At 42.1% G+C, this 25,142-nt stretch overlaps 6 protein-coding genes across 9 annotated transcripts; 5 read left to right on the top strand and 1 right to left on the bottom strand.

The window, feature by feature from the left end:
• Positions 1–70: 70 nt before the first annotated feature.
• Positions 71–25,128, bottom strand: LOC135351077 (multidrug resistance-associated protein 1-like). The gene is made up of 30 exons (XM_064549989.1): positions 24,959–25,128; positions 23,849–24,058; positions 23,377–23,511; positions 11,954–12,100; positions 11,669–11,794; positions 11,311–11,504; positions 10,817–11,077; positions 9,874–10,051; positions 9,377–9,631; positions 8,951–9,016; positions 8,751–8,888; positions 8,342–8,503; positions 8,050–8,140; positions 7,912–7,984; positions 7,625–7,751; positions 7,324–7,500; positions 6,922–7,089; positions 6,388–6,568; positions 5,961–6,090; positions 5,011–5,191; positions 4,460–4,674; positions 3,890–4,129; positions 3,551–3,665; positions 3,189–3,388; positions 2,640–2,889; positions 2,280–2,426; positions 1,990–2,148; positions 1,625–1,791; positions 1,103–1,297; positions 71–424 (listed from the first exon to the last, which is right to left on the bottom strand). The coding sequence occupies exons 1-30, from the start codon at positions 25,010–25,012 to the stop codon at positions 310–312; spliced, it is 4,857 nt and encodes a 1,618-aa protein (XP_064406059.1). The 5' UTR covers positions 25,013–25,128; the 3' UTR covers positions 71–309.
• On the top strand, positions 11,386–15,978 carry LOC135351091 (short-chain collagen C4-like). 4 transcript variants are annotated; one of them, XM_064550020.1, is made up of 4 exons: positions 11,386–11,510; positions 12,674–12,730; positions 14,972–15,069; positions 15,127–15,978. In XM_064550020.1, exons 3-4 carry the CDS (start codon positions 14,997–14,999, stop codon positions 15,849–15,851), a joined length of 798 nt encoding a protein of 265 aa, XP_064406090.1. In that variant the 5' UTR covers positions 11,386–11,510; positions 12,674–12,730; positions 14,972–14,996; the 3' UTR covers positions 15,852–15,978. The 4 variants fall into 4 exon arrangements, with proteins under 4 accessions (XP_064406090.1, XP_064406087.1, XP_064406091.1 ...); XM_064550017.1 differs by lacking the exons at positions 14,972–15,069; positions 15,127–15,978 and adding an exon at positions 13,030–13,860 and having other exon boundaries at positions 12,674–12,833; XM_064550018.1 differs by lacking the exons at positions 11,386–11,510; positions 14,972–15,069; positions 15,127–15,978 and adding exons at positions 12,027–12,160; positions 13,030–13,860 and having other exon boundaries at positions 12,715–12,833.
• Positions 16,610–17,796, top strand: LOC135351089 (uncharacterized). The gene is made up of 2 exons (XM_064550015.1): positions 16,610–16,755; positions 16,971–17,796. The coding sequence occupies exons 1-2, from the start codon at positions 16,674–16,676 to the stop codon at positions 17,696–17,698; spliced, it is 810 nt and encodes a 269-aa protein (XP_064406085.1). The 5' UTR covers positions 16,610–16,673; the 3' UTR covers positions 17,699–17,796.
• On the top strand, positions 18,130–19,243 carry LOC135351090 (collagen alpha-1(IV) chain-like). Its single transcript, XM_064550016.1, has 2 exons — positions 18,130–18,272; positions 18,461–19,243. Exons 1-2 carry the CDS (start codon positions 18,191–18,193, stop codon positions 19,186–19,188), a joined length of 810 nt encoding a protein of 269 aa, XP_064406086.1. The 5' UTR covers positions 18,130–18,190; the 3' UTR covers positions 19,189–19,243.
• Positions 19,919–21,066, top strand: LOC135351088 (short-chain collagen C4-like). Its single transcript, XM_064550014.1, has 2 exons — positions 19,919–20,066; positions 20,277–21,066. Exons 1-2 carry the CDS (start codon positions 19,985–19,987, stop codon positions 21,005–21,007), a joined length of 813 nt encoding a protein of 270 aa, XP_064406084.1. The 5' UTR covers positions 19,919–19,984; the 3' UTR covers positions 21,008–21,066.
• LOC135351092 (short-chain collagen C4-like) lies at positions 21,917–23,090 on the top strand. Its single transcript, XM_064550022.1, has 2 exons — positions 21,917–22,138; positions 22,192–23,090. Exons 1-2 carry the CDS (start codon positions 22,066–22,068, stop codon positions 22,893–22,895), a joined length of 777 nt encoding a protein of 258 aa, XP_064406092.1. The 5' UTR covers positions 21,917–22,065; the 3' UTR covers positions 22,896–23,090.
• Positions 25,129–25,142: the final 14 nt, after the last annotated feature.

Here is a 25,142-nt window from a genome sequence, read left to right as displayed (position 1 = left end):
GAACGAACAATAAACCTATACACACAAACTTGTTGAAAATGACACAACATGCATACCGAAACCACGTTAATGCAATCATAACTACAATACATCAAGAGTCCATACTGTCAAAAATTATACGATCAATGATCAGAAGGTTATTAAAACAATGGATAAAAGAAAGTGTGATTGTTTTTCTACATCAATAACTTATGTGCGGTAAATGTTCTGCTTGAATGATAACAATATCTAAAAAGAGGTTATGTTTATATGTTTATTCATCTACACTATTCATTGTTCACCGAGCTACATGTATGTATAGATACGTAGCTAACTTACTAAACCGGCATCTTCAGCCATAGAGTAAAACACGCTATTCTTGTTATTCAGCAGGTCGCCAGGTGGGTCAAACTCAACAATTCGTCCAGCATCTAACACCATTATTCTGCAGGGGGGGGGATGATATGCAAACACTTGTCACCGTACGTGTATATCTTATGGACCTATAATTATTATAACACCCGTGCAATTAGACGCTGTTCATATCTATTGCAGAAAGTAATGGTCTACATCATTATAATAAGGGCGTATAGACTGTTAAAAGCGGGAGCGGTCGATACGCCCTTGTCTATATAATTATGTACAATATTTACAAGGACAACATGGGACTATCACAAATCTAAACACAATGACATGCACCATTGGTTTGACAATTAACTCCACAGAAGGCATCAGAGATACCATAGAAATTTATGACACTTGTGTCCATAGACTGCATGGTGCCTGCCAATAAGGATCGATTGTGGCATTTCCAGCTACATGTACATGCAGGGCTGCATTGAGGGGGGGGCGAGGGGGGTAATTTGTCCCCCCCCCAGGACCTGGTAGATTCATTGTACTGTTATAATTCTGATGACTTCGCCCCTCCTACATTTTTAATTTGCCCAATTCGCCCCCCCTGATCCAAAATCCTGGATGCAGCCCTGACATGTACAGTATTAATGAATGCTCAATCCCACATACTGGCCGTACTTAACTCTACCCACCCTCTGGTATTTTGAGACGCCTGAGGAGGATACTTCTTTCTCTTTAAACATGTAGCACTACCTATTGTTACACTTACATGTCGTAATCAATGATGGTGTTGAGTCTGTGTGCGATGGTGACAACGGTGCAGTCAGCAAACTCTGTTCGTATGGTCTTCTGGATGAGGTCATCAGTCTCCAGGTCCACGGCAGCTGTGGCCTCATCCAACACCAGGATCTTGGTCTTACGGAGGAGAGCTCGAGCCAGACACACCAGCTGACGCTGACCAACACTGTGGGAAGATTGTACACATGTTACCTTTTACTTGTTCATTGTACATGTGGTTATGCCTCAATTAAAAGGAATTGAGTAAAGGATCAGTACGTATATACAACAATGTACATGTACAGTGTACCATACATGTACACGTACAAACAATGCAGTTTGATTTACATGTAAGCAGGTCACCTTTTACACGTACAGTTAATTGGCCCCAAAAGTATCCAGTGTTAGCAGATTACCTCTATATTGCAGCCAACCAATAAACTGTATTGCAGTCAAGTGCACCAAACCTTGACAATTATTGTTGTGTTCACAAATGCACCGCATGTGTACTCACCTAAGGTTCTCTCCGCCCTCTGCGATGGGGTACATAAGCTTCTCCTCCAGTGAGGAGACAAAGGCACTCAAGTGAGCACTCTCCAGGGCTCGCCAGATCTGATCATCACTGTAGTTCTCAAACGGGTCAAGATTCATCCGCAAGTCACCAGAAAAGAGCACTGGATCCTACATCGTTGATATGACACATTGCTAAAGAGCATACACGTTCATCTAGAACCAAAACTGAAACAAGCGAGCATCATTATAGACTCGTCTAATGTTTTTAGAAGCCCTTCAGAATACTCATAACAACAGCATATAAAAAAATGTCCCCGACAGTTTATAAGCTGAATGTTTGTTCATCTATGTATACCGTACATGTACCTGTGGGATGATGGTGATCTTTGACCTCAAGTCTTCCAGTCCGAGACTGGCAATGTCAATTCCATCAATAAGGATGGAGCCTCCGGCTGGCTCAATGATCCGGAACAGAGCCAGAGTGAGCGATGACTTTCCTGCACCAGTACGACCCACTATACCAATCTGAAAGAGAATCAAGACTTTCTTAGAGGAAACAATTGTAAGCACATGCACCTCTCAGTGCTTAACAAAAGCTATTTTGCAAGGATCAAAACTCTCAGTATGGAGATCTATAGTTTCATTGCTGCCATTACCTTGGTCCCAGAGGGTACGTCACACTGAATGTCCTTCAACACCAAGTCCAGCCCCTCCCGATAGCGAGTAGCGTAGTGATTGAAAGTCAGATGACCACCTTGCGGCCATTCAGGAGCAGGGCGATTGTCTTCCACCACAGGAGGCGCCTGTTGGGAATCACGCTATGAACTATCGCAGGCAGACATGCAATCAGCCAAACTTGTAAAAACAAAAACACTACAGTCAATGGTCACCATGTTATACTTATAGAAGTAATTAAGTCTGTTACTCTAATTATTTGGACGGTACCAACATGGGCTCAAAATTTTGGAAGTAGCAAAGAGCAATGAGACACATCATGAATCTTAGTACAAACTAACCTCATTAGGAGTCTCTGCGTACTCCTTAGTCCTCTCGACAGCCACAATGTTGGTCTCCAGGTCACTGGTCATCCTCACCATCATATTGAGTGCAGTGGTGACTTGTAGAGCATAGCTGATGGAGAGACCAACCAGACCAGCAGTGATCGGAAGGTTGATCACGTCGGCATAATTACGCTGGATCACAGCAAACAGAGCAGCAAATAAGATCACCAGGTTGCCAACAAACTCAAGACGAATGGCCAACCACCTAAAACAAAAACGATGTTATTTAGTCATAGGCAAACATGCCATATGCACCACGCATGTAACAAGTACATGTAAGCTAGCTATAGGTTACTGTATATGGCATTGTTACTGCTTAGCTTGGATTGGGCCTAACACAGATGGATTGATGTGTAATGGACAATTTGGGGTTTATGAACACATTATGGACATCGCAATTTAGCTGCGAATTGATGATAAAAGTGTACAGTGTTTTTCGCGACCTATGGCTTTCACTGCCTCAGAAATATGCTCGCCCTGTACACAGACACACAACAATCTCACCTGTTGGCGCATATCCCTGGGTAGTAAGCAATCTGATTGTGGTCCACCCTGGCTTCACTTTCCCTGAGAAACCTCTCCTGGGTTTGGTAAGCTCTGATACTGGGAGCACCCGTCACAGACTCCTGAAAGTGGGTGTAGATGGGGGAGCGGGAGACGGATTCCAATCGCTTGAGTTGACGAGAGGTGGCCACATACACACGCTGCAAGGAAGCGATAGGTGTCGTGTCGACAGATGGAGCAGAATAATATACTATTACATGTATTAGGAGTTATAAGGTAAGGACTGTCAATAGCTAGATACACTGTACATACTGTGAATAAAGATGGTTAAAAATAAAATGAAGCAAAATCGTACACTGTACCTGCACCAAAACGTAGAATACACCTAGCGGCACAATGACAGCCAAGAAGATCGGGGTTGCTATAACAATCACGAGAATAGTGCTCAAAACACTGAATACCATCATCAGAAACATTCTGTAAAAGAAACAATAGTTTTGACCTTCATTGTACATTGTGCATAATTATACATATGCATGGATGTATAATTGTATACAAAACAATGATGTTTGTTCACTGTCATTGTTTTGACTAAAACTATATAGTCACTGTATGTGAATGTCGAAGTCAACAGCTGGTGAACTATGTCTATATAGAATTCTACTCACCGAATATTATAGGCACACTATACACACCATTACCTCATTGTCCAGGGTAATGTCTGGTCAATGATGTACACATCCTTTGAAAAGCGGTTGAGAATTCTACCCAGCGGAGTGGTATCAAAGAAAGACATGGGAGATCTTAAGATGCTGAACAGTAGTTTCTCGTGCAGAGTCTGAGAGGCTTTGTAGGCTCCGAAAGCCAGACAGAATGCTCCGACTAAAACGAACAAGGCTTGGGAAAAACCAAGAGCTGCATACACTCCGAGAAAGAGACCACTGCAAAGAGAGCGTTACATGTATTACTGTGAACCAAACAGTAACAATAAATATAATATATGTACATGAAGGCTACTGTAACAGCAGCACCAAATTGTGTGAGCATGGACGTGTAAAATATTGTATGTATATCTACATTGTATATATCTAGTAGTATACATGTAAACAGACAAATTATACTTCGCCTGGAAGTGAAGCAACTGATTTCTATGTGACTGATCCAAATGGGTACGAAAAGATTATTCAATGCATGGCCGATGAAGTGAATCAAACAGAACAAACAAGACTACACTGTACTTCTTATTGCTACAGTGTACGTATCTAACTCACATGTCTTCACCCACAGTACTAGTGGCGTTAGATGAGTTACCCACAGTGGCGTTAGATGAGTTACCAGCTGCCGCATCGTTCTGGTTGCTGTAGTCAGCAAGCCAGAAGTTGGATCCAAGAGACGCAGCGTTGGACAAGAAGATGAAGAATAGTACCAGAAATGAGATGTAGTAGGTGCAAGCTTTGATGTACGCGACGAATACAGACAGTTTGACCTGAAGAGAGCAAACAATTAGTTAAGTCTAGTACGTTGAGTACTGATAGCCTCAATCGCTTTCAACACAAAAATGACAATGTATGGTACTGTACATGTACATTAGAGAACAGTCGGTTGGGAATGAAGCTAAGTAAAATTAATACTGCAACAGGTCACTAGATGTGTGTACAATTATAATTGTTTAGGAGGAGTGTTGCAATTTTAAGCATATTCACATGTCATGAACTGCTTATTAGCATGAAGGTACGTGTAAATAATATAAGTGCATGGTGCCGGCACATGTACATGTGACAGTCATGTGCATTATATAGCAATGTGCATGTATCTATCTTACAGCTCCACTCTCTGCTTTCTCATCCTGAATGAGTGTTCCTCCGGCTGCCTCCTCTTCCTCCGCCTCCTTCTGCGACTGTTGTCGTGAGAACTGCTTGGACAGCTGTCGCTTCAGCTCTGCCTTTGACACACTCCTCGACTCACTCTTCCGTGACTCGGGACGTGACGTGCTCTCCATGGACCTATATAGTGAATAATACTGTTCAGTGGACAATTATAGGAGGAGATAATGCTATTCAAAATGAAAGCACCGCGGGTGCTGATGCCTCGGTGGAGATGCCAAAGCTACATAACATAAAGCTACTAATAGCTTTTATACACATGACATGATGAACAATTTTGCTGCATGCAAACTGAAAGAGTGGGTAATGATCGACCATGATTGTTGTTAAAAACGATCGATGCCAAAAGTTAAAGTCTAAAATTAATGGCTGTATTAGCAGAGCCTTGCAGCTCTCTTCTCACTCTTGCAGCTACCAATATAGCTAGCATTCTAGTGCAAAGCTAACTACTAAGTAGAGTAGCAACACTCAGTTTGGCTACGTGCTCTTCTGAAAAAGCTGCAATGGCATTCCAAGTAAGAAAAACTAGGCATAACTCGAGAACGAAGCATTATTTTGCAAATCCATAAATTAAAATCCAAGTAAACATGACTAGAAGCCTATAGAAACTCTTACTTGCACTTGATTCATCCTTGAGCAGCTGTAGCAGTCTACACAGACACAGACACAAAAACACTACCGTATACCTCGCTTGCGCATGCGCACCAAGGTATAATTAATATTGCTCTTGTGTTTCACATGCAGGCCTCTTAAAGCCACAATGTGTCAAGGTAACGTTGTTCGATGCATGTGTTTAGTTTACTGTTTCAGAAGAGGCCTCTCACATTAACTATTAGTACAAGAGTACCAGAAACTCTACGCCACAGTACAATAATTCTGTCACATGTACCTTTGTCTTGCGAGGTGTTTGGTTTGTGCGACTCTCCTGGAGTGCAGCTCAGTCTTGTCCACCACCATATCAGAGTCTTCCGTCACATCAGGCATTGCATCCTCATCAAACTCACCGTACTCAGAGAATGCTGCGTGGGGAAATATTGTGAATTTAATTCGAGTTACATAATTATTATATGCAGCACTGGAACATACATGTATACATGTATGAGCTCAGGGTAAAATGGATGACTGATTGTTCTGATGTAGTTTGATAATACACGAGCATGTTATAAGAACCGACATGCATGCAGGCAGATGCCATTTCCATACTTTAGTATACAACGAGATTCAGCAGACACCTCATTTATTCGTAAGTTCTTCCATATTACTTACATGAGCACATGCATAACACAGTTGTATGGACATACACTTCAGTTATATACCTGGTAGGTCTTCCTCCACGTCAGGACCTCCAGTGTGGTGCCTGATAAACTCAGCAAATGGTCCGTCCTGGTCAATGAGCTCAGCATAACTGCCCACCTCCGCGATCCTCCCTTCTTTGAGGCTCGCCACTCTATCACACTGCGACAGGAACCCAATTCCATGGGTGACTAGCACACGCACCTGGGGAGAGAGAGGGGGTGGGGGGAGGAGTACAGTGTGTATGTACGTCAATACCAACAATATCTAAAGTTCGAAGGTGAAAGATCCATAGACCAAGTTTGTATACAGGGTATCATACAGGATTTTGAAGTAGAGGGGGGAAATGAGAAAAGTAACCAGAAAATGTTGCTAAAAAAAGGTCAACTGTTATTTCAATACCCAGCTATGGACACTCAGTCATAATTGAAAGGGGGGGATATCCCCCTTTTCCCCTGTATGACACCCTGGTATATCTAAGAAAACAACATGTACATGTACACTGCCTCCTGCAAGTAACGCCCCAGGGCATAATGAACAGATTCTAGAAAAATTACCTTTCCTGCAAGCATTCCGTCTGGACCAATGACCTCATCAAAGATATGCTTGCCAACATGAGAGTCCACGGCACTGAGAGGGTCGTCCAAAAGGTAGACATCGGCCTCCTGGTACACTGCACGGGCTAAACTCACTCTCTGCTTCTGACCACCACTCAGGTTGATGCCCTGTGAGGGTGTGAGAGTGTGAGGCATGTGGGGGTGTGTGAGAAGTGTGTATCTTGTGTACAGGGTTAGTTAATGGGTATGTGAGGGGGAGGGGACTAAGGACAATTGTGTTGATTTTCACTATTAGTTTACATACAGTGTATGTGTATGGATATAATTATGGGTGATTTTAATACGTTGGAAATACATAGGCATGCAATCACCATAGTTATTCAATTGAACAGATGCTCGCACCTTCTCTCCGATCTCCGTCTCGTCCCCTGCTGGCAGTATCTCCAGGTCAGTTTCCAGAGCACAGGCCTTGATGGTGGTTTTGTACAGACGCTCATTGTACGCTTTCCCAAACAGAATGTTGTCCTTGACTGTGGCATTCTGAATCCAGGCTTGTTGAGGGACGTATGCTACTGATCCCTGCATTGACGAATTCCACAAGTCATGCACGCCCAAACCAACTTGAAATTGAATTTTTTTAAAAGGTATAGTTATCACAACCTTTCAGCATGTAATATTACGATAGAGTTTGCAGTTTCCTCACATTGATGATGACGTCTCCGTTCAGCTTGACCATCTCCCCGAGAATGGCTTGGACGAGAGAGGACTTGCCTGCACCCACCAAACCGACAACTGCTAACAGCTCACCTGGCTTGATGTTCAGATTAACACTGCAAAGATAACGTCATAAAGTATTTTGTAAGGCAACCCCCGATAATCACATCATCATGTACTGTAGCTAATAACAAGTCAACCGATGTAATACTTAATATGTACATGTGTGGGATAGAATTTTATACATATACAAGCATTCAGTTACGTATGACTCACTCTGTCAGCGTTGGTTTGGCCTCATCTTCCCAGGTGAATGTTCCGTTTTTCACTGACACTGAGTCCTCATCACCTATTAAACATGAGTTCAGTACACGTACTTCAAGCCAGTGTGTACAGCATACCTACAGTACGTACCTGTAGCAGGAGTAAGTCTTCTGTTGACACATGACGGGTCCAGCTCTTCCTTCCTCAGGTAGTTACTCAACCGCTTCTTCGACACACTCGCCTATTAAGGATTATAAATAGTACAGTACATTGTACTTCAATCATTTCGATATAATTACTCTTATACAAGCTAAATTCCTTACAAAGGGTAGTAAACATACTGTACATGTACTAATCCAAATACTGTATGTACATGTACCTTGTAGTATAATGGGGATCGATTGAGCTACATGTACTGTAGCAGACTCGCGGATTGCTTTACCTGAATGAGGAAATTCACGAGAAGGGGCAGCATGATGAGAGGGTATCTGAGGATATTGAACAGGGAGAGGGCCACAAACACTTTGTCAGCTGTCAGACGATCGGCAGGGTTCGTCGAGTCCTTGTTCACGAGCGCATATGTTGCAAACGTTGCTAGCGATACCTGCCGGAAACGAGGGGATAAAAACTAGTGGGGGCAAATTTAATCTTAGATGTACATGTAATTGTACCTGTTCATGTATAAAGAAATTGTATAATGACAAAATTACAGGTGTCAAGTAACTCACATACATGACTGTAACAATACTTAGACAAAAATTTCAAAATGGATGATCAATAACACATAATCATTGATAATTAATGTTATGCTGACTATGCATGAGCACACACAGTCATGTGCCACCACTTACAAGGAAGGGGGCGCAGGTCCAAGTGAAGGAGGTGGCTGCATTGAGGAAGGCTGACTTGAGGAGGATGCTTAACTCATTGCCTCGCATCTTCTCCACCAGCTGTTGGAACGGACGCTCCCACGCATACAACTTGATCACCTGCGATCAGACACAAAGCACATGAATAAGTGTTACACACTAACCCAATCAACACACGATACCTTGATACCGTTGAGAACTTCGTTGACGAGCTTGATGCGAGAGTCCTTATAGGCCATCAACTTGATCTAGATACATAAGTGCAGAAGTACATAATACAGTACATGTATATTTATGTGGAAACAATGATAACACAATACACTTAAAATTGATATCTTGATTATCCCTACCTACATGTACATGTACGATGTACAAGTCACTTAACGTGTACGTACATGTACATGTACCAGTGAGTACCTACATGTTAGAAACCGTACATCATTACTGACATTACTTCCTGCTAGCGTATGAGTCACCTAACATGTATCTACATGACATAAAGCCTTTCTTTTACACGACAGTGATCAAGGACATTACTAAACTAAACACTGTGGGTTTATTGCAATGTATGACATAAATCATTTTAGCATAATTATGCCACCACTTACTTGGTACTGCCTCCCCTTAACGGCAATGATTGCATTGAGAGGCACCATCAACACCATAACAAAGAACCCGGCAAAGATGGAGGGACCCATGGAGAACCACAGGAAGATAAGAGCTAGCACAATCTGGAACGGAGCAGACCACAACATGTGGAGATAGGGCATGAGGTCCATGAACATCTGAGCATCTACTGACATGAGGTTGACTATCTCCCCGACTGTGCTGGTGCGACGAGCCTTGGTGCTCATACGAAGAGCCTGCATGGACCAATTTAGTAACTTTTCGTATTTTAACAGCTAGCATGTACTGCACTTTCATGCTGCCATGCAAGCTTATATATATAATATATACATGTATGTAGAACACTAAAAGGAGAATAACATAACAGCCTGCCATGTAGACTTGTGACACGGAGATCATATTTTAAGTACAAATACGTTAACCATTGCAATAGCTGTACACGTAACACTGTATACATACTTTATACATGTACATGTACCTTTGCATAGACAGAGGCGATGACAGCTGTTCTAATCCTCATGCCGACTCTGAAGCAGCCGTGGAAATATTGGTGAGCCAACAATGACTGGAACACAGCGGCTATAAACAGCAGCGCTGCATATAAGTACCCTTTCCAGTTGGGTTCGTTCTTGTCCTCAGTGAACCCAATGAGAAGCCTGCGAAGAGAAACGAAGCATGTAAAGGTCACCGTCTCATGTGAGTTATAAAAATGATTCTGTGTACTGTTAGGTCTTGTAAGAATTTTATGAGGATAAGACTGCAGAGCCGTGGCACACACAGTCTAATCTTTGAATTTATCGTAAACAAGCCACAAAATTTAGCACATTATTATGCCTTGGTGCGCATGCGCAAGCGAGGTATACAGTAGTGTGTTTGTGTGTCTGTGTGTGTGTGTGTAGGCTGTTTCAGCTGCTCAAGGATCAATGAAGTGCAAGTAAGAGTTTCTATAGGCTTCTAGTCATGTTTTTTTGGCTTGGTATTTGTGGATTTGCAAAATAAAGCTTCGTTCTCGAGTTATGCCTAGTTTGCTTACTTGGAATGCCATTGCAGCCTTTTCAGAAGAGTCCGTAGCAAAACTTGTTCACCGAGTGTTGCTACTCTACTTAGTTAACTCTGCACTAGAACGCTAGCTATTGGTACCTGCAAGAGTGAGAAGAGAGCCGCAAGGCTCTGCTGACTTGCAGCCATTAATTTTAGACTTGAACTTTTGGCATCGATCGTTTTAACAACGATCATCGTCGATCATTACCCACTCTTTGAGTTTCCCTGTGATTCTGGATTCTGCATGCAGCAAAATTAATTATAATCAATGTGTGTATAAAAGCTAGCTATTAGTAGCTTTATGTTATGTAGCTTTGGCACCTCCACCAAGCTTTCATTTAGACTATTTTTGTGTAGTTAATAAGGTGTAAGCAGCTTACTTGAGAATTTGTGGGCTTGCAAATAGGAGTAAGTCTTGGAAGATCTTGTAGAAACCTGCGACAGAAAACTCCCAACCAAACGTCTTCACTAGTGCCAACACAAGAGAAGGATTGCTGGTAGATTGAGTGGCTTGTCTGTTAGTGGAAGGGGAGACCACCCGGGTCCTGTCGCTCACATGTGTGCTCAGGGACTGGTACTCGGAGTCTTGAACGTTTAGAGTGGGGGCTGTGGTAGTGTTGGACTCTTGCTGGAAGCTTATCCTGTAGAGTATACGTGTGAATTATTGCATGCAGTTTTGTGTAACATAATTATTTTAAATACCATGGCAGATAGAGAAATTGAATCAAGACATTTATAATTATGAAAGTTCCTATACGGCATGCACCTTGTATAAAATTGCTAGGAAATTCCATTAATGAGTTTCAGGGTATTTACAGTAATCCTCAAACTAACATCATTTTCCAACGACAGCACTACACATGTAAATTCTCACCCTGCTTTGCACAGTTCCTTGTTCCAATGCTTCTGGAAGACTGGAGCAATGGCCTCCGACTTATCATAGGTGTTGAGGTCGACCAGATCATCGTACTTGAGTGGGCGTCGCCAGCCATGCCAGATCTGTCCGTTCTGCCACCACCAAGTGATTCGAGAGAGGAAGGTGGCGTGTTCCTCTGGACATGATTTCCGCTGAAGGTGAGAAAAAAGTAAACAAAAGATTGTTACCTTTGTGAGTTTGCCCTGTCTATTCGAAGAATAGCCGAGCATATTATATGCACATCAATCCCACTAGATTTCTTATATCAGATCCTTCTTAAGGATCTGTAGCACTATTATAATACTGTAGTACCAACCTCATCATCAAGGCCGAGTTGGTAGAGGCGTCTTCGTGGTTTAGGCTCAGGGAAAAAGGACAATACAAACTCCACCAGATACACTAAGAGCTGCACACAGAATGTTGTCAATCGGAACACATCGACCTGAGAGAGAGTGACATGAACGTAGACAGTACGGTTTGGCATGAAAGTGCAAGTTGCGACTATAAACAAGCTCTCAAGAATAGTACATGTACATGTATGTCTTGTAAGTAAAAACAATACTACAATACCAACATAATGCTCATGTGACAATGGAATCACCTGCTGTCCTTCATCCATTGAGATGAGGATGTATGACCTCAGTTTAAATATTCCGTAGATGACCATTCCTGTCCAAAAAATGAAGTTGACTCCTGAGCTTCGGACGCCATAGTGACGCTGAAACAGGAGAAGTAGCGCTATCATCACCTGTATATATACATTTGGTTGTGTGACATCTGAAACAACAAGGACAAGAACAAATGCAAGGTAGACTATGCATGCTGCAGCGATAACCAAGTGTATGGCCAACACAATTCATACATGTAGCTAGTACACGTATGTCTCTAGTTAAGATTCCCCACACATTTGACAATGTGGTACATACAATATATACCTTAATCGTGCGCCACGTTAACCTCGAGTCCATCCGACATAATTATTTTCGCGAATACCGTACATATTAATTTTGTGAGCATCAAAATATGCAAATTTGATCACCTCGCAAAAATAAAACTTAAACTGGTACTGGTATGACACAAGATCCTTGGCAGAACGCAATAGTTAGATTATTGCAAAGGGTCCATTTACAAAATGTTTTCACCAGCAAAATATTCTAGTAATACACGGTACTAACATACATATTTCTGCGAATGAGAGTAAAATCGTCGGGGATAATTTAAAATGCAATGTCACTCACGAGCAATTAAAACTACTATGAATATTATTAATTTCACAACTTGATGTTATTATGGAAGCAAAACTATACCAGATAACAGATAGATAACTGTATAAAAGGGTGAAGGGAATCACACTTTGCACAGGCGAAGGCTCATAATCGATAACAAGAAAATCTAGCAAGAGGAAACAATGTACACAGTCTTCACAGTCTTCAAAATTGCAGCATTCTTTGCTTGCGCATTTGCAACCTATCCACTACAAGGTAAGATGTTTAGCAGTTTGTTATGGCTACACTTGTGTGCAGCTGCTAATAATTAATCATCACCGTAGCTTGTTCGGAGGGTTTAAGAATAGCAATACTCAATGATACAAGAATTTTACGAGTACGAGAGTAGGAATAATGTAGCTAAAACATGAACTGAATTGTTACCAAACGATGTTTGTAAATGCCTTCACAGTTCAAAATGAAGTTGAGAATCAACCGACAGTTGGAGATGTGAATAAGGCTCTCTCCTACATACCTCTTATTGACAAACTTCGTGGTCGGCCTGGTCGTGATGGTATGCCTGGAAAAGACGGGTTGCCAGGAGAACAAGGACTGAGGGGACCCGTAGGAACTCAAGGACTTCCTGGACCAGTCTCAGCCGGAGTGACTTACATCAGGTGGGGGAGGACCACATGCCCTGAGGCACTAGGAACAGAACTAGTCTATTCAGGAAGAGCCGCTGGTAGTCACTACACACATAAGGGAGGGAGTGCAGAGAAAATATGCCTACCTAATAATCCGGACTATATTTCAAGCGCGAATGGAGTCCAAGGGACTAGCTTCCTATATGGAGCTGAGTACGAGTCGTATCCCCCTGTACCTCTAGGTCACCTTGGGCACCACAATGTCCCCTGTGCAGTCTGTTACGTGCCCACTAGAGCAGCCATGATCATGATACCAGCCAAGACTCAATGCCCCACCTCCTGGACAGTCGAGTATGTCGGATATCTAATGACTGCACATTACACACATCATCGCTCAACATTCTCATGTGTTGATAAAGATGCTCAGAGCATTCCCGGCGGAGTTGGTACCGAATATGGAGCTTTGTTCTACCATGTTGAGGCAACCTGCATTGGTATTCTCTGTCCTCCTTATGACACTCAGCGAGAGCTGACATGTGCAGTTTGCACCAAGTGAAACAATGATGTATATGCATGACTATTCACATTACATGTATTTATACATGTAGGTTTGTACATCATTTTGTAAATCGATCGTCATTATCTATACAATATATAAATGTACAATAGGCTGGTGATACCACATGTACATGTTCTTTTGTACTACTTTTCCAGTGGCTATACAGTTACTGCAATTGGCAACAGGGCTACCATCTTTTATCAATAGCTGCAGGAAAAGATCTATATAATTAACATGATGTGCTAGTTTGACAATGTGAAATGAAAGTACCGCGGGTGCTGATGCCTCGGTGGATATGCCAAACGTACATAACATAAAGTTACTACATAGCTATTGCTAATACATTATCATGATGAAAATTTTTTGCATTAATTTTGCTGTATGCAGGCAGATTCACAGAGAAACTCAAAGAGTGCATGGGAAATGATTGTTGCTAAAAAGGATGCCAAAAGTCTAAAATTAATGGCTGCATCATCAGTATAGAGCCTTGCAGCTACCAATAGCTAGCGTTCTAGTATACACAGACAGACATTCAAGAAAACATGACTAGAATCCTATGGAAACTCTTACTAGCATTTCATTGATCCTTGAGCAGCTGTAGCAGTCTACAAACAAACACACTACCGTATGCCTCGCTTGCACATCGAGGTATAACTGTCACAACAGAACTTACTTTTCTAAGCGTTATACATGTACGCACCGTATACCAGGTTTCGAACACGTAGCTAGGTAATTGCAAATGAAACTGTACATTCCTAATTTCTTTTTTAACTGTTGCGAATTGCATGTGCATGCTCTCTCGTTTTCAGGTGTTTCGTTTGCAATCTATATGCGAAAACTCTTTAAAAAAAGAGTCTTGCATTCAAAACCCGAATTCGGTAGTGTGCTACAAAGTTGATCTTTTCAACCAGATACAATGTGACACATAAAAAATTTAAAAGGTAACTGTTCAAAATACAAAGTAGATTGGAACAAACATGAATATCGTATGAACTTAATGATCACTATCACACAAATACAAGTCCGTTCCCTGCACCTAAAAACGGAACAGTTCACCACTGTCTGAACATGCACGAGAGCGCATTCAACATGCGTTCGGTCAGTGCATGTGCACAGGTATACAGTATACTTATACTTTATTTTATGGAAGCATACAGTATAAAAGAGTGAAGGGAATCACACTTTTCAAAGACAAAGGCTCATACAATAAGAATATTCTAGCAGCAAGAGAACACAATGTACACGGTCTTCAACATCGGAATAATTGCAGCATTCTTTGCTTGCGCTTTAGCAACTTATCCACTACAAGGTAAGATGTTTAGCAGTTTGTTATGGCTTGATAATTAAAGTTTGGATGCGTTCACAGTTCAAAATGAAGTTGAGAATAAACAGACAGTTGGAGATGTGAATAGGGCTCTCTCCTACATACCTCTTATTGACAAACTTCGTGGTCGGCCGGGTCGTGATGGTATGCCTGGAAGAGACGGGTTGCCAGGAGAACAAGGACTGAGGGGACCCGCAGGAATCCAAGGACTTCCCGGACCAGTCTCAGCTGGAGTGACCTACATCAGGTGGGGGAGGACCACCTGCCCTGAGGCACTAGGAACGGAACTAGTTTACTCAGGAAGAGCTGCTGGTACTGACTACTTACACAAGGGAGGGAGTGCAGAGAAAATATGTCTACCTAACAATCCGGACTATCTTTCAAGTCCAAACGGAGTGCAAGGATACAGTCCACTACATGGAGCAGAGTATGAAATGTATGCACCGCAACCACTCAACCTTTTAAACCACAACGTCCCCTGTGCAGTCTGCTATGTGCCCACTAGAGCAGCCATGATTATGATTCCAGCCAAGACTCAATGCCCCACCTCCTGGACGATCGAATATGTCGGCTATCTGATGACTGAACACCACGGCCACGCTCGTTCAGTGTTCTCCTGTGTTGACAAAGATGCTCAGAGCATTCCCGGCGGGGTTGGTGATGAAAATGGAGCATTATTCTACCATGTTGAGGCAACATGCAATGGCATTCTCTGTCCTCCTTATGACACAGAGAGAGAGCTGACATGTGCAGTTTGCACCAAGTGAAACAATGATGTACATGCATGACTATTGAACAATTACATATAATTATATATACGTGTACGTGTAGGTTTGTAAGTTTGCGCATGATTTTGTGAGTGGATCGTGATTATCTACAATTATAGGCCGGTGATACCTGTACTTTTGTACTTTTCCAGTCGCTACAGTTATTTCAATTGGCAACAGGGCTATATAAAATGTAACAACTGCAGGAAACGATCTATACATGTAAATGCACAACACTGACAAGCGTTACGCATGTAACACTAGCGTCGTCCCCAGGCTGAGTTTGTCTCTAAAATAATATTTTTCACTGTAATGTGACATATGTACCATGCATACCAGATTTAGAGCACGTAGTTATAGGTATTTTGACACTGTTGCTAATTGCAGGCGCATGCTCTCTCTCCTTTGCAAACCTTTCGTTTGCGATCAACACGAAAACTCATTCAAAACCCGTACAGTATTGTACTTCGAAGGTGATCTTTCTAATCAGATACAATGTGGTACATTAAATTTTAACAGCTCACTGTTTAGATTAAAAGTATATGATAACAAACATGAATATCGTATGAATTTATGATCACTATCACACAAATACAAGTCCGTTCCTTGCACCTAAAAATGGAACAGTTGTCTCTGTCAGAACATGAGAGCGCATTCAACATGTAATCTGTCAGTGTACACACAAATGAAGGTACTACAATATTATACACTATAAATTATGGAAGTATACAGCAAATAACAGTATAAAAGGGTGAAGGGAATCACACTTTGCACAGGTGAAGGCTCATAATCAATAACAAGAACATCTAGCAAGAGGAAACAATGTACACAGTCTTCACAGTCTTCAAAATTGGAATAATTGCAGCATTCTTTGCTTGCGCGTTTGCAACCTATCCATTACAAGGTAAGATGTTTAGCAGTTTATGGCTACACTTGTGGCTACACTTGTGTGCAGCCCCCCTAATACTTAATCATCACCGTAGCTTGTTCGGAGGGTTTAAAAATAGCAATGATGTAAGAATTGTATGGAGAAGCTTAGAGTACGAGAGTAGGAATAATGAAGCTAAAACATAAACTGAATTGTTACCAAACCATGTTTGTATAATTATGCCTTCCCAGTTCAAAATGAAGTTGAGAATCAACCGACAGTTGGAGATGTGAATAAGGCTCTCTCCTACATACCTCTTATTGACAAACTTCGTGGTCGGCCTGGTCGTGATGGTATGCCTGGAAAAGATGGGTTGCCAGGAGAACAAGGACTGAAGGGGCCCGCAGGAACACAAGGACTTCCTGGACCAGTCTCAGCCGGAGTGACTTACATCAGGTGGGGGAGGACTAAATGCCCTGAGGCACTAGGAACGGAACTAGTCTACTCGGGAAGAGCAGCTGGTACTCACTACACAAATAAGGGAGGGAGTGCAGAGAGAATATGCCTACCTAACAATCCGGACTATCTTTCAAGTGCAAATGGAGTGCAAGGACATAGCCCACTATATGGAGCTGAGTACGAGTCCTTTCCCCCGGCACCTCTAGGTCACCTTGGGGAACACAACGTCCCCTGTGCAGTCTGCTACGTGCCCACAAGAGCAGCCATGATCATGATACCAGCCAAGACTCAATGCCCCACCTCCTGGACGATAGAGTATGTCGGCTATCTGATGACCGAATACTACAACTCCGCTCGTTCAGTGTTTTCCTGTGTTGACAAAGATGCTCAGAGCATTCCCGGCGGAGTTGGTAACGAGAATGGAGCCCTGTTCTATCATGTTGAGGCAACCTGCAGTGGCATTCTCTGTCCTCCTTATGACACAGAGAGAGAGCTGACATGTGCAGTTTGTACCAAGTGAACCAATCATGTACATGCATGACTATTGAACAAACACACATAATTATATATACGTGTACGTGTAGGTTTGTAAGTTTTGTGCATGATTTTGTGAGTGGATCGTGATAATCTACAATTATGCGTACGGTATTGTACTTCGAAGGTGATCTTTCTAATCAGATACAATGTGGTACATTAAAATTTTAACAGCTGACTCTTTAGATTAAAAAGTACATGAGAACAAACATGAATATCGTATGAATTTCTGATCACTCTCACACAAATACAAGTACATTCCTTGCACCTAAAAACGGAACAGTTGTCTCTGTCAGAACATGAGAGCGCATTCAACATGTAATCTGTCAGTGTACACACAAATGAAGGTACTATAATATTATACACTATAAATTATGGAAGTATACAGCAAATAACAGTATAAAAGGGTGAAGGGAATCACACTTTGCACAGGCGAAGGCTCATAATCAATAACAAGAACATCTAGCAAGAGGAAACAATGTACACAGTCTTCACAGTCTTCAAAATTGGAATAATTGCAGCATTCTTTGCTTGCGCGTTTGCAACCTATCCATTACAAGGTAAGATGTTTAGCAGTTTATGGCTACACTTGTGTGCCCCCCTAATACTTAATCATCACCGTAGCTTGTTCGGAGGGTTTAAAAATAGCAATGATGTAAGAATTGTAGGGAGAAGCTTAGAGTACGAGAGTAGGAATAATGAAGCTAAATGAATTGTTACCAAACGATATTTGTATATGCCTTCCCAGTTCAAAATGAGGTAGAGAATCAACCGACAGTTGGAGATGTGAATAAGGCTCTCTCCTACATACCTCTTATCGACAAACTTCGTGGTCGGCCTGGTCGTGATGGTATGCCTGGAAAAGACGGGTTGCCAGGAGAACAAGGACTGAGGGGGCCCGCAGGAACACAAGGACTTCCTGGACCAGTCTCAGCCGGAGTGACTTACATCAGGTGGGGAAGGACTACATGCCCTGAGGCACTAGGAACGGAACTAGTCTACTCGGGAAGAGCAGCTGGTACTCACTACACAAATAAGGGAGGGAGTGCAGAGAAAATATGCCTACCAAACAATCCGGACTATCTTTCAAGTGCAAATGGAGTGCAAGGATACAGCCCACTACATGGAGCTGAGTACGAGTCCTTTCCCCCTGCACCTCTAGGTCACCTTGCGCACCACAATGTCCCCTGTGCAGTCTGCTACGTGCCCACTAGAGCAGCCATGATCATGATACCAGCCAAGACTCAATGCCCCACCTCCTGGACGGTCGAGTATGCAGGATACCTGATGACTGAATATCACGGCCACGCTCGTTCAGTGTTCTCCTGTGTCGACAAAGATGCTCAGAGCATTCCCGGCGGAGTTGGTACCGAATATGGAGCATTGTTCTACCATGTTGAAGCAACCTGCAATGGCATTCTCTGTCCTCCTTATGACACAGAGAGAGAGCTGACATGTGCAGTTTGCACCAAGTGAAACAATGATGTACATGCACGTATGCATAACTATTGAACAATTACATATAATTATATATACGTGTCCGTGTAGGTTTGTAAGTTTTGTGCATGATTTTGTGAGTGGATCGTGATCATCTACAATTATAGGCCGGTGATACCTGTACTTTTGTATTTTTCCAGTCGCTACAATCGGCAACAGGGCTATATAAAAAACAACAGGAAAAGATCAATACATGTAAATGCACAACACTGACAAGCGTTACGCATGTAACACTAGCGTCGTCCCCAGGCTGAGTTGTCTCTAAAATAATATTTTTCACTGTAATGTGACATATGTACATGTATACCAGATTTCGAGCACGTAGTTATAGGTATTTTGACACTGTTGCTAATTGCAGGCGCATGCTCTCTCTCCTCTGCAAACCTTTCGTTTGTGATCAACGCGAAAACTCATTCAAAACCCGTATAGTATTGTACTTCGAAGGTGATCTTTGTAATCAGATATAATGTGGTACATCAAAATTTTAACAGCTGACTGTTTAGATTAAAAAGTACATGAGAACAAACATGAATATCGTATGAATTTATGATCAATCTCACACAAATACAAGTCCGTTCCTTGCACCTAAAAACGGAACAGTTGTCTCTGTCAGAACATGAGAGCGCATTCAACATGTGTTCGGTCATGTACACAAAATGAAGTATATACACTATCTATTATGGAAGCAAGTAACAGTATAAAAGGGTGAGAGAATCACACTTTGCACAGGCGAAGGCTCATAATCAATAACAAGAACATCTAGCAAGAGGAAACAATGTACACAGTCTTCACAGTCTTCAAAATTGGAATAATTGCAGCATTCTTTGCTTGCGCGTTTGCAACCTATCCACTACAAGGTAAGATGTTTAGCAGTTTATGGCTACACTCGTGTGCAGCCCCTAATACTTATCATCACCGTAGCTTGTTCGGAGGGTTTAAGAATAGTAATCCCCAATGATGTAAGAATTGTAGGGAGAAGCTTAGAGTACAAGAGGAAATAATCTAGAATGTAGCTAAAACATGAACTGAATTGTCCAAATGATGTTTGCATGTATATGCCTTCACAGTTCAAAATGAAGTAGAGAATCAACCGACTGTTGGAGATGTGAATAGGGCTCTCTCCTACATACCTCTTATTGATAAACTTCGTGGTCGGCCCGGTCGTGATGGTATGCCTGGAAGAGATGGGTTACCAGGAGAACAAGGACCGAGGGGACCCACAGGAACACAAGGATTTCCTGGACCAGTCTCAGCCGGAGTAACCTATATCAGGTGGGGGAGAACCACATGCCGCCTTGAGGCACTAGGAACGGAACTAGTCTACTCGGGAAGAGCTGCTGGTACTGACTACTTACACAAGGGAGGGAGTGCAGAGAAAATATGTCTACCTAACAATCCGGACTATCTTTCGAGTTCAAACGGAGTGCAAGGATACAGCCCACTACATGGAGCGGAGTATGAAATGTATGCACCGCAACCACTCACCCACCTTTACGACCACAATGTCCCCTGTGCAGTCTGCTACGTGCCCACTAGAGCAGCCATGATCATGATTCCAGCCAAGACTCAATGCCCCACCTCCTGGACAGTCGAGTATGTCGGCTATCTGATGACTGAACACTATAACCATGCTCGTTCAGTGTTCTCCTGTGTTGACAAAGATGCTCAGAGCATTCCCGGCGGAGTTGGTAACGAGAATGGAGCCTTGTTCTACCATGTTGAGGCAACCTGCAATGGCATTCTCTGTCCTCCTTATGACACTCAACGAGAGCTGACATGTGCAGTTTGCACCAAGTGAAACAATGATGTAGGTTACATGCATGCATGACAAACAGTTATAATTATTACATAATTTTGTACCCTACCAGTAATTGGCAACAGGGCAAAAAAATGTAACATCTGCAGAAAATGATCATAAATAACATGGTGTGTACACTAGAACCTTTCACATGTAACATATGTATGCATGCACCAGGTTTTGAACACGTAGTTAGGTATTTGTGAATGACACTGCATGTACAAGCCTAATTTCATTGCAAATTGCATGCGCATGCTCTTTCCTTTGCAAGTCTTTCGTTTGCCATCTACGTGAAAACTCCTAATTTGCAATCGAATCGAATGAGTCTCGCATTCGAAACCTGTATACGGTATTGTACTTTGAAGCTGATCTTTATAATCAGGTGGTACACACAAATTAACTGTTTAGTAGTTCAAAGAACAACATGAATACTTAATAAGCCTGTTCCTTGCACCAGTCACCCCTGTCAGAACATGAGAGCACATTCACATGAGTTCAGTCAGTGTACACAAAATGAGAGTGTTTACAGTACATGTACTTTATTGTGGAAGCATAATACAAATAACAAGTGAAGGGAATCACACTTCGTACAAAACTAATTTCGTTTCTGCAAATTACACACGCATGCTCTCTCTTTTCAGTCTATTGTTCGTGATCTTTGAGAAAATTCCCAATTCGTTATCAAAAGAGTATTGCATTGTATTGTACTTCAAAGCTAATCTTTTAACCAGATACTATAACAATGTGGCACATAAAATTTAACAGCTGATTGTTTAGATTCCTAAGTACATGGGAACACACATGAATATAATTACTGTATGGGCTTATGATCGACTGTCACACAAATACAAGTACATTCCTTGCACCTAAAAACGGAACAGTTGTATCTGTCAGAACATGAGAGCACATTCAATGTTAATAAAAATGAAGGTATTACAGTAGATGTACTATCACCAAATAACAGTATAAAAGGGTGAAGGGAATCACACTTTGTACAGACAAAGGCTCACAAATCAACAACTAAACAACAAGAATATTTTTAGCAGCAAAAGGACACAATGTACACAGTCTTCAACACTGGAATAATTGCAGCACTCTTTGCTTGCGCTTTTGCAACCTATTCACTACAAGGTAAGATGTTTAGCAGATTGTTATGGCTTGATAAACTTTGGATGCCTGCACAGTTCAAAATGAAGTAGAGAATAGTGCTCTCTCCTACATACCTCTTATTGACAAACTTCGTGGTCGGCCCGGTCGTGATGGTATGCCTGGAAGAGACGGGTTGCCAGGAGAACAAGGACCAAGGGGACCCGCAGGAATCCAAGGACTTCCCGGACCGGTCTCAGCCGGAGTGACCTACATCAGGTGGGGGAGAACCACATGCCCTGAGGCACTAGGAACGGAACTAGTCTACTCAGGAAGAGCTGCTGGTACTGACCACTTACACAAGGGAGGGAGTGCAGAGAAAATATGCCTACCTAACAATCCAGACTATGTTTCAAGTCCAAACGGAGTGCAAGGATATAGCCCACTACATGGAGCTGAGTACGAGTCCTTTCCCCCTGCACCTCTAGGTCACCTTGGGCAACAAAATGTGCCCTGTGCAGTTTGCTATGTGCCCACTAGAGCAGCCATGATCATGATTCCAGCCAAGACTCAGTGCCCCACCTCCTGGACGATTGAGTATGTCGGCTATCTGATGACCGAATACTACAACTTCGCTCGTTCAGTGTTCTCCTGCATTGACAAAGATGCTCAGAGCATTCCCGGCGGGGTTGGTAACGAGAATGGAGCCTTGTTCTACCATGTTGAGGCAACATGCAATGGCATTCTCTGTCCTCCTTATGACACAGAGAGAGAGCTGACATGTGCAGTTTGCACCAAGTGAAACAATCATTGCATGGCTATTGAATAATTACTATTACATACAAGCTAGTACATGCATCATTTTTTGCCCACGACAACAGTTGTTACTGCAATCGCCAACAGCGCTGTCATTAGGGTTAGGGTTACACAAACATTCAGAACTTTTTCAAAATTAAATGTAACAGAAAGATCGACTGACGATGTGAAATATACTGTGGTGAGTACTTTTTTGTGTTAAACGGTGTACCGTACAATGGGTTCCAAATATCATTTGTGAATGCCACTGCATGTTACAGGCCTGATTATACAGTAGTTATGTGCTGTATGCGCATACTTTCTCCTTTGCGAGTTTTTCGTTTGAAATCTATGCGATAACTCCCTCCCAGTCTCGCATTGGAAACCCAGTGTATTTCAAAGCTAACCTTTCTAACCAGATCAAAACTATTCAGAACAAATCTTTAGACTTTCAATGTTTCAACACTGATAAATGAAGCTAGACTCACCATTGAGACAACAATCACAGCGGGGGACATGTACTGAAAGTAAGCCACTTTATCCTCACTGTCTGAGGACACTCCCTGATAGATGCTGTATCCTAGGTCACAGAGAGCAGCCACTAACGGAACTATCACCAGCAACTGTGAGAAAAAGAATAGTTTACATGTACATGTTATGATGTGCACAATGAAATTACCAGCCGCAAAACATGGTACATGTTATTTATAAATGTAATTTAACTCCGAGGGTATACAGCTTCGGGAATCAGATATACATGTACTTAAGATATCTGGTAGCATTAAATTTAATTCTTGGGCTCCATCCACGTTAACTCGGTAGCTGAATAGTAAGACTGCATGAATACGTTGTTGTGGCTTTAACTCTAGCTAGCTCTTGTTTAACTACGTGTGCTAGTACACACACTGTAGCTAAATTCTTAGTGATTTATCACTATACAAAGCAAACAAGTAAACGTACAATTTTTGACACATTCAGAAGGTTGAAAGCAATCCTGTCCCTTGTCTTCCTACTCGTGGTAAGGAACTCCAGTGCTGCCAGTAACCAGAGAGACACGCAGACAAGATAGAGAATGGCAGTGTCCTCGAAACAGATGGTGAGGTCCACCTCATCTTGACAGGTCTGGTTGACCGTGTGATACAGACACGAGAAGGGAGGGTCACGACGACGCTGTGTGTGTGTGTGTGTGTGTGTGTGTGTGTGTGTGTGTGTGGTGGAATAAATACCATGCAGGTAAACCTACAATCAAGGCCCATGTTTGATAATGAGAAATAACTGTACTGTTATTTTAAGAACAGGATTATCCTCTGGACGGACAATATCCATTGTGTGCATGGTGCCTCAACACATGTTGGCCTGTATGATTCCTCTAGGGCGTTGTATACATGTACATGTACGAAGAGGAAAAGCAAGGGCCCAGGGGCAACCTTACAATGTAGTTAGTGAAGTCACCAAGGAAGTGAGCACCATAATAATTATGGCTTCTTCATGCAATGCTAATTAACTATTAGCACAGTGTATAATTTACACAAGGCAAATTAATACTGTATATAATTATAGCGGGTATATTTTTGGCACCGAAAATACTTTGGCAAATCTAGATGAGGATCGCAGATACAATTGCATATGGCACTAGTATGTATAGAAGGTTTCACAAGGTGCACAATGTACATATCAAATAATCATATGCACGCTGTAGCTGTAGGTGTACTGCAACCCATAGTGATGAAGGCATGATAATACCTTCATCACTATGGCTTACAAGCTGCTATCAACAACAGCACTGTTTAAGTAGAATCATCACAAACAAGCATGCCAGGATGAGTCTTGTAGACGTACTCTAAAAGAGCATGACACTGATAAAACAATTTTGTACTCGGCATGCGGTAAGTGGTACGATACGGGAACAGTGTACATTTTACATGATTACACATTTTACATGATTACACTACAATGAGCATTATATCAAACTCTAATCTAACTCTTTAATACTTCTAATCAAAAGCATACACACAAAGTAGCAAAGAGGGAGCCACCCACTTGCACAAATAGATCTTAATCTCTACTCACCCAAAATTGCGACACTGGGCTGCAAAATTTGTCCAAATTGTCCAGAGCAGACATTGCAACCAACTTGAAGCGAGCTGATGTGCGAGAAGCTAGCTCAAAAGCAGGGCATTTTTGGGGTCAGGCTTGGTTAAGGTTGATTGCTGACTGTAAATTGACTTAATTTGTAATTCACGTGCTCATTAAA

The sequence above is a fragment of the Halichondria panicea genome, chromosome 17, assembly GCF_963675165.1.
Source record: "Halichondria panicea chromosome 17, odHalPani1.1, whole genome shotgun sequence".
NCBI lineage: Eukaryota > Metazoa > Porifera > Demospongiae > Suberitida > Halichondriidae > Halichondria > Halichondria panicea.
This window is presented reverse-complemented; position numbering and strand designations above follow the sequence as displayed.